The 18203-nt window shown below is 34.5% G+C and overlaps 1 protein-coding gene across 2 annotated transcripts in view; it reads right to left on the reverse strand.

Annotated features, from left to right (window-relative positions):
* Positions 1-18203, reverse strand: part of ADK (adenosine kinase) — a gene marked incomplete at both ends in the record, with an annotated part of 417072 nt that overhangs the window by 271760 nt on the left and 127109 nt on the right. For both annotated transcript variants that reach the window (XM_084245203.1, XM_084245202.1), the window contains one exon: positions 17901-17979. In XM_084245203.1, the coding sequence (XP_084101329.1) occupies positions 17901-17979 (79 nt within the window). The remainder of the gene's footprint in view (positions 1-17900; positions 17980-18203) is intronic.

The following is an 18203-nucleotide window of genomic DNA, read 5'->3' on the forward strand; positions in this document are numbered from 1 at the left end:
GGTAAATAAAATTAAACTTTAGGCATTTGCCTGAAAAACAAATGTGAAAAGCAAAAGTCACCAAGATGGCAATTTTGTATCTTTTAATTAAAGCTACAAAGGATAGCTTAATGGAAAATAGTAGCTATGATTTCTGTATTCATTTTTTTATAGCAATCTGTATTTTTCTGAGATTAACTATTTTTATAACTCAAAACAATGAATATGCAAAATGAGAGAACACAGAGGAAAAAGGGGGAAATAAAAACAAGGGGCAAAGTAAGTCCAAACAGTAACAAAAATATAAATGGGCACAGAAGACTGCAGAAAACAGAGATAAAAACAATAGCCAAAAGTTATAAACATAAATTTTCTAGTACTGAACCATCCCTGCATTCCCAGAATTAATCCTGCTTTCCCAGTTTGGTTATTGACTATTAATAATGTGATACTGATTCTCTTTCCAAATAGTTTATTTGCCATTTGAACAATACTCACAAACAGTAGTAAATTAAAAACTTGTTTTAGCTTTACACTCACTTATTTCTTTATTTCTCTGCTATCTTTGTTGGGTTATGGTATCAATGTGAGATCACCTAGAAAAGAATATAGATTTTTTTTCTTACATGCTGTCAAATAGTTTAAGATTATGTAGGAATTACTTGCTTCTCATAGCTACAGTGTATTTTCTCAGTCAAGACACCTAGTATTCTTACTTTTGTGGACAGAAAGCTTTTATTATTATTATATATCTTTGGCCCTTTCTCCTTAGCTCCCACCTGAGAAACCTCACTTCAGTTTTTAATGTCTGCTAGCTTTTATAAGTATTTTAATTTGTTGAATTGCTAGTTATATAAATGTCCAATATCTGTTTTTGTCATTCTGACTTGCTACACTACACATAATTCCTGGAACGCCCACCATTTTGCTGTAAAGGGCATTTTGTCTTTGTTTATGGTGGAATAGTATTTCATAATGTGGATATACCATATTTTCTTGATCTAATCTTTCATCAATGGGCATCTAGATTGCTTCCATGTCCTATGGAATGAGGCCAAGGATCACACTACTACATAATGGATTGTAAATGCTTTAATGGGAAGAATCCAGGATTGAGAGTGCAATGACATAGGGTTGTGTAAGCTAATTCTTCATTTCATCTTACTAACTGCTGTGTATACATGCACACATATTTGTCTCTAGGTCCAAATATATCCAGAGTTCAAAACTAGTGAAGAGGTACCTCAGCCTACTCTACCTATGCAATTATTTCAAATATGTCAAATGGGCACATATTTCAGTTTCTGAATCAATGTGAATACATTCTCATAATTAAAAAAATGAAGGGGCCTCCCTGGTGGCGCAGGGATTAAATACAGTGCTATCAAGCTATTGCCAGCCACTGCAACACAAGTTCGATCCCTGGCCAGGGAGTAACCCACATGGCAAAGCAGACCTCTCCTGTCTCGCCAGCTGCTGCTCCCCTAAGCAGTGTATTTCAGTAGATCTGCCTGTTCTGCTCTCCACTCCCTCTGGTGAATCCTCAGACCTGCTGCACCTCTGGCTTATACCCCAGTTCTTGTATGCATAAATAAATGAATCTTTAAAAACAAACAATGAAATGAGATTTCACTGGTAAAGGGGTAAAAATTAGGAAATGCTATAATAATCATGTAAAATGCTTACATCTTATAAATTTTTAATATAAATAGCACAAAATGTGTTAAGTAAAATTCAAAACTTTCATTGAACTCTCAAAAGTTAAGCTAATATGTTTATTGTTTTGCATAACAAATGGAATCATGACATTATTTTCTGAAGTATGATGGATCTCTTATAAGTGCATGGATAAAAGAAAAAACAAAAATCTTGAATACCCACTCATAAAAAGGTATCATCAGAGTCCCTAATCTTACTTTATCTTATCTATTAATAAAGTGATAACTCATAATTATATTCCACTATACAAGTGAGTCTATTAAATCAGTGATAGGTACATACAAAACAGTATGTAGGCCTCCCTGGTGGCACAAGGGGTTAAGCACTGCACTTTGAAGCAATCCACAGCCTCTGCAGGACGAGTTTGATCACTGGCCAGCCAGGGAGAAACCCATGTGGCAAGGCAGACCTCTCCTGTCTCGCCCACTGCTCCCCTCAGCAGTGTGTTTCAGTCAATCTGCCTGTTCTGTTGCCCACTCTGTCTCTGGTGGATCCTTTCACCAACTCCCCACCCCCGCATCTCTGGCCTGTGGTGCGAGCTCTTGTATGCATAAATAAATAAATCTTTAAAAAAAAACAATATTTATGGCACCAAATTTTAGGGTACCATTGAATTATTTTTTTAAAAGATTTTATTCATTTTTTTTTTTATACAAGAACCAGGGTACAGGCCAGATGCATAGGAGGGTGAGAGGATTCACCAGAGACAGAGCAGGGAACAGAACAGGCAGACTGACGAAATACACTGCTGAGGGGAGCAGCAGGCAAAACAGGAGAGGTCTGCTTCACCATGTGGGACCCTTGCCAGCCGGCTGGGATCAAATCAGCGCTGCAGAGGCTGCAGACAACTTCACAGTGCGGCACTCAACTGCCTATGCCACCAGGGGAGGCCCCACCATTGAATTATTTTTTAAGGATTTATTTATTTATACAAGAACTGGGGTACAGGTCAGAGGCACAGGAGGTTGAGAGAATTCACAGAGAGAGCAGGGAACAGAACAGGCAGATGGAACGAAGACACTGCTGAGGGGAGCAGCGGGTGAGGCAGGAGAGGTCTGCCATGCCATGTGGGTTTCTCCTTGGCCAGCTGGGAATTGAACCTGCACTGCAGAGGCTGTGGACAGCTTCACAGTGCAACGCTCAACCCGCTGCACTACTGGGGAGGCTCACCATTGAATTTTTTTCAGAATGAAAATAAAACATTATAGCTCCTGATGTAATAGGCCCAAAATCAAAACAACTAAATTAATTATAGAATAACAGCACAGTTAAGGTGATTTTTTTTTAAATGAGCATTAATTATATGGCAGGCACTATTCTCAGTGATCAAAGTATGTTACTATATCCAATTCTCTACCAAAGCTGGTATTATTAATTGAGTTATCATCTATCATTTCATTTTACTTGTGAGGAAACTACTGCTCAAAGAGTTTAGGTCACTCATTATGTAAATGGAAGAAAGCAGTCTTTGCCTACAAAATCTATACCTTGTTTATATGGTCTGTCAAAAGGTATAAATATGTAATATTCAAAGAAAAAAATCAATAAACTGATTAAAAGAAATACTTATATGAAAATAACTTTTTAGCTTTCAAAAAAATAAGTAACATTAAAACAAACCATGGAATCAAGCAGTAAAGAAAAATACAGGCTTCTCATATAGGGTTATATCTATTAATGGATTCAATCGTTCAGAAAATGTCCACTGAATGTCTTCTACGTGACAAAGATTATTAGAGATACTGAGGAAACTATGGGGAACAATGTGCCTATCCTCATAATGCTTGTATTTCAGTGAATGCAAAGGTAATAAAAGGAGAAAAAAATATATTTTAGCAATAGGCTAAAAAGGGAAAACAATTATGTAGTCAACTCAATACTTCAAGAACTATTCTTAATGTAAGTTGTGAAAAATACCAGGATTAGAATAAGTCCTCCCTAACATGGAATATGGACCTTCATCCACAAGTCAATATTAAAAGTCTCCAAAGAGTTTTCAAAATCTTAATACCGCAATAGTAGAGGAAAAAGAATAAACAAAAGAAAGTAAGGGAAACTTAATTTTAAGGGACGTGAATAAATATCTAGAATGCAAAGGAAGGTACTAATTAAAAAGTAATAGAACAGATAAAGGAACATTCTATCTGAATACAAATAACTTTAAATCTCTTAGTATCAGCAACAATCACCAGAAAAGCAGGGTAAAAAAAGAATGAAATTTTTGTCACTTATTCTGTAAGTGAAAGTATGAGTAAGAATGATAGCACAGTATTTAATACTTACAATATGGATGGGAGTAGGAAGGTCTTTAAAAATAAATCTAAAACTATTTTGATAACTAAAAAAAATTTGAATCAGTAGATATATGTCATTCTACTGGATCAAAACACTAAATACAAAATGTATCCCTAAGTTAATTTTTAAATTATAGAAAATTTCAATGAAATCCCAGGTAATTTTTTAAATATATAGATAAAATAATTGTAAAGATCATCTTAAAAACTAAACCAGATATGAAGTAAGATTTTGTTTGAAAAAAATGTTCTGCATTAGAAAGACTAATTATAATAAAGTAAAAATCAACAAGCAACAAGCAACTATAAGCCAGAGACATAGTACGGGGTGGGGAGTAAGAGGAATTACTGTCAAAATAAGGGGGGAGGGAACTGTATGGGGACTATAACCAAGATGAAAAAACATACATTGTGCAAAAATGAAAAATGATGTAAAAAATATATAAAATAAAATATAAAAAATGTTCAGTAAAAAAAATGTTCTGCAGCGATTGGACTAAATAATTAAAAACAATTTAAAACTTTCTGAATCAATTTAAAACTTTTTAAAGTTTTAAAACAATTTAAAACTTTTTTCCCCCTGTGGTAGGAGGATATAGGAGCTGAAGATAAAGAAGAGGGAGGAAATGATCTAGACAATTGAGTTAGGAATCTGTTTCCTATTACCCTGGTCCTGTTGAACTATATACTTCAGGTCCCATGGTCCTGGCAATTAGGAACAGTTCAAGAAGTATCCCCCACCCTTCTTAGTGTTCCTGATAATTTCCTGCAAGGGACCAACCTTCTCCATCTGACTAGGTAAGACTAATGGATGCCTCCATGTTTATTTATGATAAGGCTGAACACAGACCCTCAAGATTCCCATTCTTTGCCTCAAAATTGAATTAACAAAACTGTTGTACCCACTAACCAATTTGGAAAAAACAAGAGCTGCCTGACTTAAAGAACTTTTAGTTATGCTTTTCTTCTTCCCCTAGCCCTCTGACCTTTACCCACTCTCAGTCTGAGTCCTTGCACTACTTCCCCTAACCTCTCATAAGGATGGGCTAACCTCAAGGTAAAACATTCTGAATCTACAGTCCCATTAAATTGACCTCCACCCATATTAATTTCATTTCCTCACACCAGGTTCATTCTAGCATTACTCCTCTTTTTAAAAGAAATGGGTTGGTGAGACCCTTGTAGATTTTATGGTGGGAGTATTTTCCTTATTGCAATAGTTCTTCTCCCCCACCCCCTATGTCTTAGAATAAGTCTTGTGACTAAAATTGCCCTTTACAGGACTCTGTATTTTTAATATGGCAAAAGATTCTAATCCAATTTCAAAAAATAAAAGTCTAGGTATGATCTAATGATCTAGGTACTGACCTGCCTAGAGATAGAAGTCTTTGTAATCAGAGGGTTCAAATAAATAATACAAAGGGGAGAAGAAATTCATTCATTTAGTTGCCCATTAAGTACTGTGTTATATAATATGAATCCAATGATGAATCAAAGAAAAGTGCATTATCAATGGTTTGTATGAAGTTAGAGGTAAAGATGGAATTAATCAAAGAATATCACAAGCAAATACATAAATTCATCTGGGATAATCTATATAAAAAGATATTCATGTTCCTGTAAGAGCTTATCATACAGGGAAATGAAAAGTCTGAAAGATAATTTGTCAGAGGAAATGGCAACTGAACTGAGATGGAAAAAAAGGGGGGGGGTATGGAAATGACCACTTTAGACTGAGGAAAGTACACATGGGAAGATAAAAAGTAACACCCAACTCCATGGACCAAATTAAACAAATAGATTAAAACAAAGAAGACATTATAAACAGTAAAGTTTGGAGTGAATCTCAATTCACTGGCATCCAGAGGCTTAAGAGTACATATTTTTAATGGCCTAGTTCATGAAAGAAAAAAAGAAAATGGGCCTCCCCAGTGGCACAGCGGGTTGAGCGCCACACTGTGAAGCTGTGCACAGCCTCTGCAGCGCGGGCTCGATTCCTGGCCGGCCAGGGAGCAAACCACATGGTACAGCAGACCTCTCCTGTCTCACCTGCTGTTTCCCTCAGCAGTGTATTTCGGTCCTTCTGCCTGTTCTGCTCCCTGCACTGTCTCTGGTGAATTCTCTCACCCTCCTGCACCTATAACCTGTACCCCAGTTCTTGTATAAATAAAAATTTTTTAAAAATCTTAAAAAAAATTTTTAAGAAAAGAAAAAAAGAAACTGATTGAGGCCAAAAATTTAGATTAAATTTTGACATGGAAACCTAAAAAGAAATGTAAAAAAAATTACTGAGCACACATTGTAGAATTAGGAATGTACTATGAAAGATAAACATTTATGAAACCGCCCAAGGTGCAATAATTGGGAACTGATCATTACTTCCTTCTTAGACTGCTTTTTACAAAGGAATTTATAATAAGATTTCTTAAATCAAAACTTAGATCATTGAAATCAGTATTTAATTAGCATAAAGTGTACATAAATTTTATGATAAAAACCAAACTCCGATATAAAGAGACAAATTTTCCCTTGTGCATTCAATTAACAGCTATCAACGACTAACCTCTATACACTTCAAACAAGAAACTTTCCAACAAAAGTAAACAACAAAGGACTTCCAAGTTAGTAAAAAACAAACAAACTGGCTAACCTCATGAAATATTGAAGAGCTTAGAACTGGAATCATCAGCTTTATTCAATTTCTTACTACTCATCAGAACACCACCAATGACAGTTTTATGGCCTACTACTTTATTTTCTATTTTTTGAGAATTCATTTTGAGATAAATAGTTGAGAAAGAAGGAGTATCTGGTATGTCTTATTGCTTTAAATACACATCATATCACTGAAATGGTAGGTATTAAACTTAATTAACTCAACTAATGGAAATTTCTGCTGTATACATATTTCAGAATATATTAATAACTATAATTTATCAAACTCTCATTATGTGTAAATACTGGGCTGGGTATAGAGTTTTTATCATTTAATTCTAAAAACACACCATGTTGAATTAAGCAGCATCAAAAACAATTGTGAAAAATTCTGAAACAGACCAAAAAGATTGCAGCTGTCATTAGTGGAAGTATATGCATTGTTTAGAACACAGTCCTAGATTAAATGATTCTGTGGGGTTTATAGCTTTTATCATTTAGAGTGATTTTTATGAGTCTATAAATTATACTCACAGCAATAATTCTTGTTCATAATTTGGTAAATAAAATCTGACTCTGCAGACAGAAAATTTATACCTGCTACCCTACAAGTCAGTTTTGCAATATAGATTCATTTAACAGACCACACATTTCCAGTTTTTGAATTTTTCTTTAAATGAATTGTAACAACTAACCTGCTCATTATAAGTTTGTAATTTAGATAAAATTATTAAGGTGTTCATTTTATCTATGCCAGTCATGATTTTATCCTTTTAAAATATTAGTCTGATAGTATTCTTGAAATGTGATTACACCCTTTTAACAGATGAGAACAGAAATTTGAAGAGGTTAAGTGACTTGTCCAAATTTGCACTTGCACAAGTTTGCTTAATTCTATAGCACATCCCCTATCCCTCTAAACACTGTGTTATACAAAAATTTAGACTATCTTGTATTAATTTGTTGTTTCCAGTATCTCAACTCCGAAAGCACAAAGAAACACTCCAGAAAAGCTTGTCTTTAAAAAAAAAAAAATGGCAGTTACCATGTTATCATTACCACTATATAATTAGATACCACTATATAATTTCATTGGCAAAGACCATCCTCATGTCCAACCAATATGAGAACTTTCCCCGAGAAGAGATCTCACTTTATTTTTCAGTTAAAATAAAGGATTATTCACAAATTTTTTTCTGGTTTGTTTCTGTATTCTAATTCCAAAATAGAATGGGAGGGAACAGAACCCCAAGAGTTTTACCCCCTGGATGAAATTAGCTCCCACTGCTTACTGCATTTTTTACTAAAGCTCTCTTTGTTTTGCTCATGTGCAGAAAAGATGCATCTCAAATTGTATCCATGTTTAATGTCATGCCCTGGGACATTAGTTTATATGGGTAGAGGTATGATTTTATTTTATAAAATGGATAGTTATAATATGTATGTATAGATTTAACTAGACAACATCAGAGCATAACCATACTGCTGACATAAAACTAAAAGCATGTTTTACTAATAGAGCTAAAAGAATTTCTTAAAGGAAGATCTAAAGGAAAAAACACTGGAAACAAAAGGAAGAAAAGAAAGAAGGATGGAGGGAAGGAATAAAAACATGAAATTTAGATTCTGATCTACATTAAATTGACATAACTTGGAAGAATATCACAAACATATTAAAAGTATCATTTAGGAAAACAAAACACTGCTTTCTTCATCTTATTATAGCTACTAAAGTCTCCCATGTTCTAATTCAACAAGGAAAAATGATGACAAAGGGAGATATTAATTCATTTTCCAATTGCTTTTATTACATGGAGAAATCACATGTGACTATTCAATTTTGTAAAACCCAAGTTACTTAAAATTATTCATTAATCTTAACATTGGTGCTAACAGCAATTTCTTTTTCAATGACATAAAGTGTTGATAAAATCTTATATTTCATTCCCATCTGCCATATTCTGCTCTAATATTTATAAATATAGCTATGCTTCTTACAATTCTACAAATGCTCCAGGAGCAAGGTATGAGATCAGAGAATTATTTCTGATGACTCCAATATCATTTCTTTTTTTTTGGAGATATATTTATTTATGCATACAAGAGCTGGGGTGCAGGCCAGAGATGCAGGGAGTGAGAGGATTCACCAGAGACAGAGTGGGGAGCAGAACAGGCAGATGTACTGAAATATACTGCTGAGGGGAGTGGTGGGAGAGACAGGAGAGGTCTGCTACGCCATGTGGGTCACCTCCCTGGCCGGGGATTGAACTCATGCTGCAGTGTCTGCGGATAGCTTCATAGTGCCGGGTATTAGTCCCTTCGGCTACCAGGGAGGCCCCAAAAATATCATTTCTCCTTTTTGGGTCATAGCAGTTTGGTTTATACCTAGATTCCTCGAAGTATATCTAGCAAATAGTCTTTTAACCTCTAACTAGTTTTTTTTTTTCCCACAGAAATAGGTAACAAAAAGATAGTAACAAATGTTAGTTTAAAAACCACATAGATTAACTATTTTTTAAAGTCCAACAAAAATTTTAATTTCCAAATATTACTGGTAACTGGAAATGCTATAATGCTTTTTGAAATGTGTTTTATAATTTTTGGTTCAACATATTTCTATTAATTCAAAAACAATTCTTTCAATTTTTTTAGGATCTGTGTTTTTAGAAACTCAATATATGCCATTTGAGAAAGTTTTAAAATGCAATTCTGAAAATAGCTTCATTACATAACATTTGCATAAGAGAAACAATTAAAGCACCCCCTCCTTCCTTAACCCATGCAACTATTTATAAAAAACATGAATACACTGGTACTAGACAATTCTCTCAAAATTTAATTAAAAACAAAACAAAAATTTGGTGAAAACTGCACTAGAAGTAAAATATAAATGTAGATAACAATCAAAGATCATAGAACCAGTTTAGGAATTAAAAGATAATAGTAAGACTCTATGGCTTCTAGAAGAAATCAAACATATGTCTAATGCTTTAGAGAGGCAAAACTAAAGTCCATTATTAATGGTCTAATACATCTGATTAAGGTAATAATTCTGTAATTAGGATCAAGACTACCTAAAGAAAAATGGAGGAAAAAGGGCCATTTGACAAGAAATATATACAAGTTCAGTTGTTTTCATGAAATGATTTGGAGAATAGCAAAGAAACAAGTTTTAAATCAAAGAGCTTTGCCTTAAATAAAAAAAATTAGAAAAATGGCAGCTATTAATGTAATAGGAAAATTATTAATCCTTATTATTGCATAAAGTGTCATAAAAATCCATTTAGCTTAAACATGTTGGCAAATGAAAGGGAGAAGAAATAATTTTTCCCAATGATGACCTACTTCTATTCAAGATAACAAAGAATAAGTAGGCACTTATAATACTTAATCAAATGCCCAGAATATAGGCAAAATGAAATTTTTTTAACAAATACAGAAAGATCAGCAAATCAATTTTCAGGAAGCACAGAAATATGTGATCTTATATAACTCAAAGCAATATAGAATCAAGCTTTTGAAAAATTCAGTCACCAAGAAAAGCATAAATCTCTAAAGAGTAAAAAGGTACCTACATATCAAGGGCTATTGCTGTCCTTAAGAAGCCTGAGTTAGTTTACTCAGAAATGTATTGAAAATGATGGACACTTGATTCTCTTTGAAAACCTCCAATTCTTTCCCAATTAAAGCAGATTGCAAGTAATGGTGAAGATATACGAAACACTACTTAAAATCTCCAGCATGTAAAAAGAAGTCAAAACTGAAGGCCTGATATACCAGACAATTTTAGCAAATGTACATATGGAGGAGTAAAAATATAAAACCAAAGTTATATGACATGCAAATGACTGGCAAGTAAATTAAAATAAAACTACATACACACAAGATCATATAATAAACAATTAGGAAGCAAATTGGTGGAGTAGGCAGCTCCAAACTCCTTTCACAAAATGATCAAAATACTAACCATCGAGGAGACCAACATATGCATTATAGAAAAAATGAGAGAGAGAAGACGGAACAGAAAAAAAATATTTGAAGACATATGGTCTTCATATGTCCCAATTTGGATGAAAGGCATAAATCTACACATCCAAGAGGAGCAAAGGATCCCAAAAATAATAAATTCAAAGAAATCCACATCAAGCTAACTAGAGTTATCAAAAGACAAAGGAAGAATATTAGAAACAGAAAAAAGTGCCTAGTCAGGACTAAGGGTTTCACAACAGGATTAGAAGCGGATTTTTCTTCAAAAATGACAGATTCCAGGAGGCAGTGGAATGACATATTTAAAGTGCAAAAGGAACTGTCAACCAAGGGTTCTATATGCAGCAACATTGTCTCTTAAGAATAGTGGAGAAATTAAGACATTCCAAGATGAACAAAAACTGAAAAAATGTATTAGTAGAAAACTGTAAATAGAATACCCGCCATACAAGAAATGGTAAAAAGGAGTAGCCCTAAAAAAAAAAAAAAAAGCCCTTCAGCCTGAGATAAAAGGTCACTGGATAGTAACTTGAAGACATAAGAAGAAACAAAGAACAAACACTGGTAAAGTTAATGACATAGGTAAATATCAAAGCCAGTATCACCACCTTTTGGTGTGCAATTTACCTTTAATTCCTATATGGTTTAAAAGGCAAATGGACAAAACAACAATTGCAATTTATATTGATAGGCACACAATGTATAAAGATATAATCAGTGACAATAACAATATAAAAAGGGAAGGAGGAGATCGAAAGGAGCAGAGGATTTGTAGGCTATTGAAAATGTTTGTACCAATCAAACTAGGTTGTTGATTATAATCCCCAAAGCAATCACTAAGACAATAACTACAATATACACAGAAAAGGAGAGGATCAAATGATACACCAGCAAAAATAAAACATGTAGAAATAAATACTTGTCATGGCTGAACTGTATTCACCCCAAATTCCTATGTTGATGTCCTAACCCACAGAATTTCAGAATTTATCTGTATTTGACACTAGGGTATTTAAAGAGGTATTTAAGCTAAAAGGAGAGCCACATGGTGAGGCCTAACTCAATCTGATTGGTATCTTTATATAAACAGTAAAGAACAGATAGAAAGATACCCTGAACTGCACAGAGGAACAATTATATGAAAAGGTAGCAAGAAGAGAGCGGACTTGAAGGAATTCAAAGCTGCCAATACCTTCATCTTGGACTTCTAGCCTCTAGAATGTGAAAATAAATTTTTAGTAGACAATAATGACATGCTACTTTTTGTCCCCTAAATAATGAAGTATTTTAACTCTTGTGTTTTCTTTCCAATAATACACTCTGAACTGGCATCTTCTTCTTTTTTTTTTTTTTAAAACATTTATTTATTTATACAAGCACTGGGTACAGTCAGAAGCGCAGGAGGGTGAGAGAATTCACCAGAGCCAGAGCAGGGAGCAGAGCAGGCAGAAAGATGGAAGTACACTGCTGAGGGGAGCAGCGGGTGGCAGGAGAGGTCTGCGCACCATGTGGGACCCTCCTCCAGTGGCCGGGGAGCAGCCGGGGAGCAGCCGGGGATAGAACCGGTGCCGCAGAGGCTGCGGGCAGCTTCACAACCCAGCGCTCAACCGCTGCGCCACTGGGGAGGCCCCATCTTCTTTTATGTGTGGTTAAATGTAAGTTTGACTTAAACAGCACTGCCCTTACCAAGACCACATTCTTGGTGTCAGGCCAATGTGTTGACATCAACTAAATATCCTTTCAACAAAAGCACTTGAGCATGGAATATTTAGGATTATACTTAACCAACAGTAGCAGCTACATATATATATATATATATATATATAAATATATATATATATAAGAATTAGTTTCTAATTCTACAAATTACCCACCTACCATGAATACCAAAAATGCTGTTTTGGTATTCCAACTGTTTATCAATCATATCCTTTGCATTTATAGATTCATTATATATGCTATTCAGGTATAAATGAACATCATGTCAAAACACTGCAAAAATTCATTAGTAATTTCAATGATTGCTGTCAATGCTGGATTCCAAATAAGCTACAGTTTTAGTAAAGAAATAGAGAAAGTGGGCCTCCCTGGTGGTGCAAGGGGTTAAGCACCGCACTATGAAGCAATCCGAAGCCTCTGCAGCACAAGTTTGATCCCCAGCCAGCCAGGGAGCAACCCACATCGCGAAACAGACCTCTTCTGTCTCGCCCGCTGTTCCTCTCAGCAGTGTATATCATTCAGTCTGCCTGTTCTGTTCCCTGCTCTGTCTCTGGTGAATCCTCTCACCCCCCACATCTCTGGCCTGTATCCCAGCTCTTGTATGCATAAATAAATATTTTTTAAAAAGGAAATAGATAAAGTCCTATTTAACTTGATTGTCATATCACAAAAAAATTGTGTGTGTTGTATGATTATTTTCTAGCTTCTTTATGGTCTCTTCAAATATGATCAAGCTCTTTTGGAGAAATTGCATATACATTTCTGTTTAACCATCATCTTTTTCTCCATTCTTATTCTCATTATATTGCCACATTGGACATGGTCATTCTTTTTGTTTCACATTTTAAAAATATCTTCCTGCAGGGCATCTTTCCTAAGTTCAGCAACAGTTATTGCCATCTTTTAGGCACATGTGTAGATAAGTGACTACCTCCCATTTCTTTAAAAAAAAAATCACATTAAGCATATGTGTACATTTTGTTTGTTTTGTTTTATTATATATATTTTTACATCATTTTTCATTTTTTGCACAATGTATGCATTTTCATCTTGGTTATAGTCCCCATACAATTCCCACCCCCCCTTGTTTTGATCCTACTCCCTCGTCCCCGCCCCAGTAGTGTGTCTCTCATTTATAGTTGCGTGCTGACTTTGATTTTACTTTATTATAATTGTCTTTTTCCTGGTCCCTTATTCTAAATTCCTGCTATGAATGAGAAACATTAATTCAAAAGGGCACCTGCACCCCTTTGTTTATAGAAGCACTATTTACAGTAGCTAAGCTATGGAAACAACCCAAACGCCCCAAAATATAAGACTGGATCAAGAAGATGTGGTACATATACACAATGGACTATTACTCAGCAATCAAAAAAGATAAACTCATGCAATTTGCAGCAACACGGATGGAGGTGGAAGGGATCATGCTTAGCGAAATAAGCCAGAAAGAAAAAGAAAAATACCATATGTGTACATTTTTAAAACTAAAAAATGAACATAAATGTTTACCATGCCAGCATAAATGTCACAGGTAAACTTGGACTGCCATAATAAAATAATGGAGACTAAAAGACTTTTGAAAGGAAAGAAATGTATTTATCACAGTTCTGGAAGCTGGGAAATCCAAGATCAAGGCTCCTGGAGTCTCTTCCTTGTTTACAGATGGCTACATTTTTACTGTATCCTCCTGTGGCAGAGAGAGATCAGGTTCTCTGGTCTCTTCTTATAATCTCTCCTAAGGACCTCTCAGGACCTTATCTAAACCCGATAATTATTAAAGGCCCCATCTGCAAACACCAACACAATGTGGGGTTAGTGCTTCAATAAATGAATTTGAAGGGCACAACCACTTAGTTTTTAGCATACTTTGAAGTAGAATTGCTGGACCAGATGCTATTTGTATTTACAATGTTTTTAGGAATGGGGATAGTAACTGTACCATTTGACATTCCTACCAATAATGTACAGGATTCTAATTTCTCTACATCCTTGGCAACATTTGTTATTTTATGCTTATTTAAGAGCAGCCATCCTAATGTACATGAGGTGGGCAGATTAAATCTTTCAAAAAAGCCAATATACAAAACAGACAAAAGCAGAATTGCTGCTTTTAAAGCAAAATATGTAGTATTAAGGGCCTCCCTGGTGGCGAAGGGGTTAAGCGCTGCACTATGAAGCAACCCGCAGCCTCTGCAGCACGAGTTCGATCCCCAGCCTGCCAGGGAGCAAACCACATGGTGAAGCAAACCTCTCCTATCTTTCCCACTGCTCTCCTCAGCAGTGTATTTCAGTTAGTCTGCCTGTTCTGCTCCCTGCTCTGTTTCTGGTGAATCCTCTCACCCGCTGCATCTCTGGTCTGTACCCCAGCTCTTGTACACATAAATAAATCTTTAAAAAAAAGTGGGCCCTCCCCTGGTGGCTCAGGTGGTTGAGCGCAGCGCTGTGAGGCTGTCCACAGTCTCTTCGGTGCGGGTTCGCTCCCAGCTGGCCAGCGAGAATCCCACATGGCGCGACAGACCTCTCCTGTCTTGCCCGCTGCTTCCTTCAGCAGTGTGTTTCGGTCAGTCTGCCTCTGTTCTGTTTCCCGCTCTGTCTTTGGTAAATCCTCTCACCCTCCCCTGCATCTGGCCTGTACCCCAGTTCTTGTATGCATGAATGGGTAAATCTTTAAAAAAAAATGTAGTATTAATATTACTTTGTCTTCTTATGATAGCACTGAGAGATTCCACTGACAGCTTGGAAAAAAAAAATCTTAGAAAAAAGACTGAAAAGCTAGTCTTTGGTTGTGGGGTGGGAGGCTCAAGTTGAATAGAGAAAAACTTTAACTCACAGGTATCTCTTTGAGTTACTCTCATTCAAATTTAAGATGTCCTTAAATTTGGGACATGTGATTAAAATTCTACTGGTAAAATGGAAATAAGTATGATTCAACTAGGAATTGAATATCACAGTGGAGCTGTACTTGGGATAAGAGGTTTTGCCTTCACATTTTAATTTAAGGGAGAAAGAACATGTATGAATACTGTTGTATTTCTCGTAAATTTGTTTATGTTTTAGGGGTGAAAAGAGTTGCTCCTATACATTCATTATATTTAATAGTTTACAGTTCTCTCTGTATACCCCACCACTCTCCATTCTCACATACATTTTCATTATAATGAAAGTTTCAAGAATATGGGCTAAGTATATTATTAGCTTTTGCATGAATAACATTTAACACACTACCTGACAGCAGGAATTTAATCATTGATGAAAAAGGGAAGAAGAGGAAAAATAAAGTTAGGATGGTGATTAAAGAGAAGAAAAATGGTTTTATAATGTAAGCAGGGATTACATGAACAGAGGAATATTTCTTGTTTCTCAATATATCTATCATATAGCACAGAGCTTTATATGCATGAATATACCAAGTGATGAACTGAATCGAATTGTTCTGCATATGGTATAAAAGATTGCTACTCTAGCTATCAGGATAGGATTTCAACCCCAAATTTATCACTAATATCGAAATTAAATTATTGGATGAGACACCCAAAACTTTAAATTCCATTTACTTCCTTGCTAATGGTAGGAAGAAATAAAGCATTATAGGCTACATGATTTCAGTACACACAAAGCACTGTGAAAATTGCAAAACAAAATGTTAGGCAATGACTGCTTTATAAATGATAACCAATATCGATAGAAAACTGATAGAACACTCAATATTTATTTTGTAAGTAATAAATCTGGGGAAGGTAGAAATTTATGAAGATTCTCAAGAAAGGAGAGAATTTACTAGTTGACAGCTAACAGTCCCCCAGACCTAGAAGGAGAAAAGAATAAAAATAGGGTAAAATATACATTTAGTAAACTAAAGCTTTTTAAAAAAAGACATGTTACGGATAAAACTATGTGTTTCTCCTTCCCTACCACCCTGAAAATTCATGTTCTGAAGCCCTAAGCTGCAATGTGACTATATTTAGAGATAGGGCTGGTAAGGAAATAATTAAAGCTAAATGAGGTCCTCTGGGTAGGTAGGTCCTTACCCAACAGAACTAGTGTCCTCTAAAGAAAAGGAAGACACACCAGAGATCTTGTTCTCCATATGGGCAGAAAAGAAAGGCACTGTGAGGACATAATGAAAAGAAGCTACAAAGAAGTTCTCGCCAGAAATCAATCAAGATGGCATCTTGATCTTGGACTCCCCAGCCTAAATGACTGTGAGAAAATTAATTTCTGTTAAATCACCCATTCCATGGTATTTTGTTATGGCAGCCTGAGCAGACTAACATAATATCAAAAGACAAAAAAAGAAAATTGTCCTTTTTCTATTAACCTGAGCTCACAAAGTGACCAACAGGATATTTTATAAAAACAATATAAATCAATTAAAAAACACAAAGATCTTCTCCTCAGATCACTGTACAAAAAATAACTACCATAAAGAATAATTTTTATGATCTAAAATATTTTAATACTATGATTAAATTATAGCTTTGGAAGAGAGCAGGATAATTACACTATGTCTAAATCAACAAAGAGTTACTTCAAAGGAAGAAAAATTGGTCTCAACTTTGTCAACTTTCCACTTTTCTAGTCCCTTAAGTTAATTAAAATTCAAACAGAAAGCATTAATGAATGAATAATCAAATGACTCGAGTTCATCAGAGTTGACCTATGAATGCCGTGAGATTTTGAGCAGATTTTAATTTGTAAAGGTAAGAAGCAGAGGTATATAAGGGTTTCCCATATTCTTCATAAATGAAGATTTAAGCAGAACACTATACCTTAATCAAAATTAGAATAGTGGCATAAATAGCATTAGGTGAATAGGTTTATCCAGTTACTCACTGGGAAATAGAGGTATAGATATATAAACTTATACGAACATACACATATATAAGTTTGTATAAACTTATACGAACATACACATGTATGTATATATATATGTGTGTATATATGTATATATTAAATGACATGCCCAGATAAGATACATGGCCACCTAGATACAAATGTATCTACATGTATACAGATATATCTATATGTATAGATATACATGCATTTCTTTATATACCACAAGAAAACTTGTAGTATATTGTTACAGGCATTTCCTTTCTATCTATACTATATGAAATCCAGAAGTCATAAGTTTAATGATATTTAAAAAAACTCAGAACTTCAAGTAAAGTTAAAGACACTATATACAGCATTAAATTACAAATAAGAGTAAAGAATACTTAAGAATGCTATTTGCAAAGATGAAGTCAATAATATACGAAAATTATAAAATCAAAAGGATATTCAAAGGATTCAAAATATAATTACGAAGAAATATAAATAAAGAGCAGACATTTAAAGATGTTCAAGTTTACCAATAACCAAAGAAATATCAGTCAAAATAATTTTTGTTAATTAGACAGGCAATGACTGCTAAAATTTCTATTCAAAACCAACAAAAAACACTCTCCAGCAACAAAATAAGATTGGAACAATTATGTACAATAACCAAAAATCTAGAATCATTTTGAATCAACTTCTCAATAACTTTTAAAATAATTAACCAACCTGAGCCACTTTAATTGAATTCTGTGTAGAGCCACCAGCATGATATTCAACTTTGAATTTTTTTACAAGTTCATCAAACCTATAAGGAAATCACAGCAAGAAATTAAATTAATATCTGTCAGTTGTGATAATATAAATGTCTCTATTTTGAAGTACAGTAAATCATAATTAGTAGCATTTTTAGAATTATATAATTATGTTAAACAAGATAATTAAAATACTTATGAAAAATAAATGTTAAATTCCCACATTTAAATTTTTCCCATGTAACTATACAAATTAAATATTTATATACTGCTTAAA

Source organism: Talpa europaea (genome assembly GCF_964194135.1).
Source record: "Talpa europaea genome assembly, chromosome: 10".
NCBI lineage: Eukaryota > Metazoa > Chordata > Mammalia > Eulipotyphla > Talpidae > Talpa > Talpa europaea.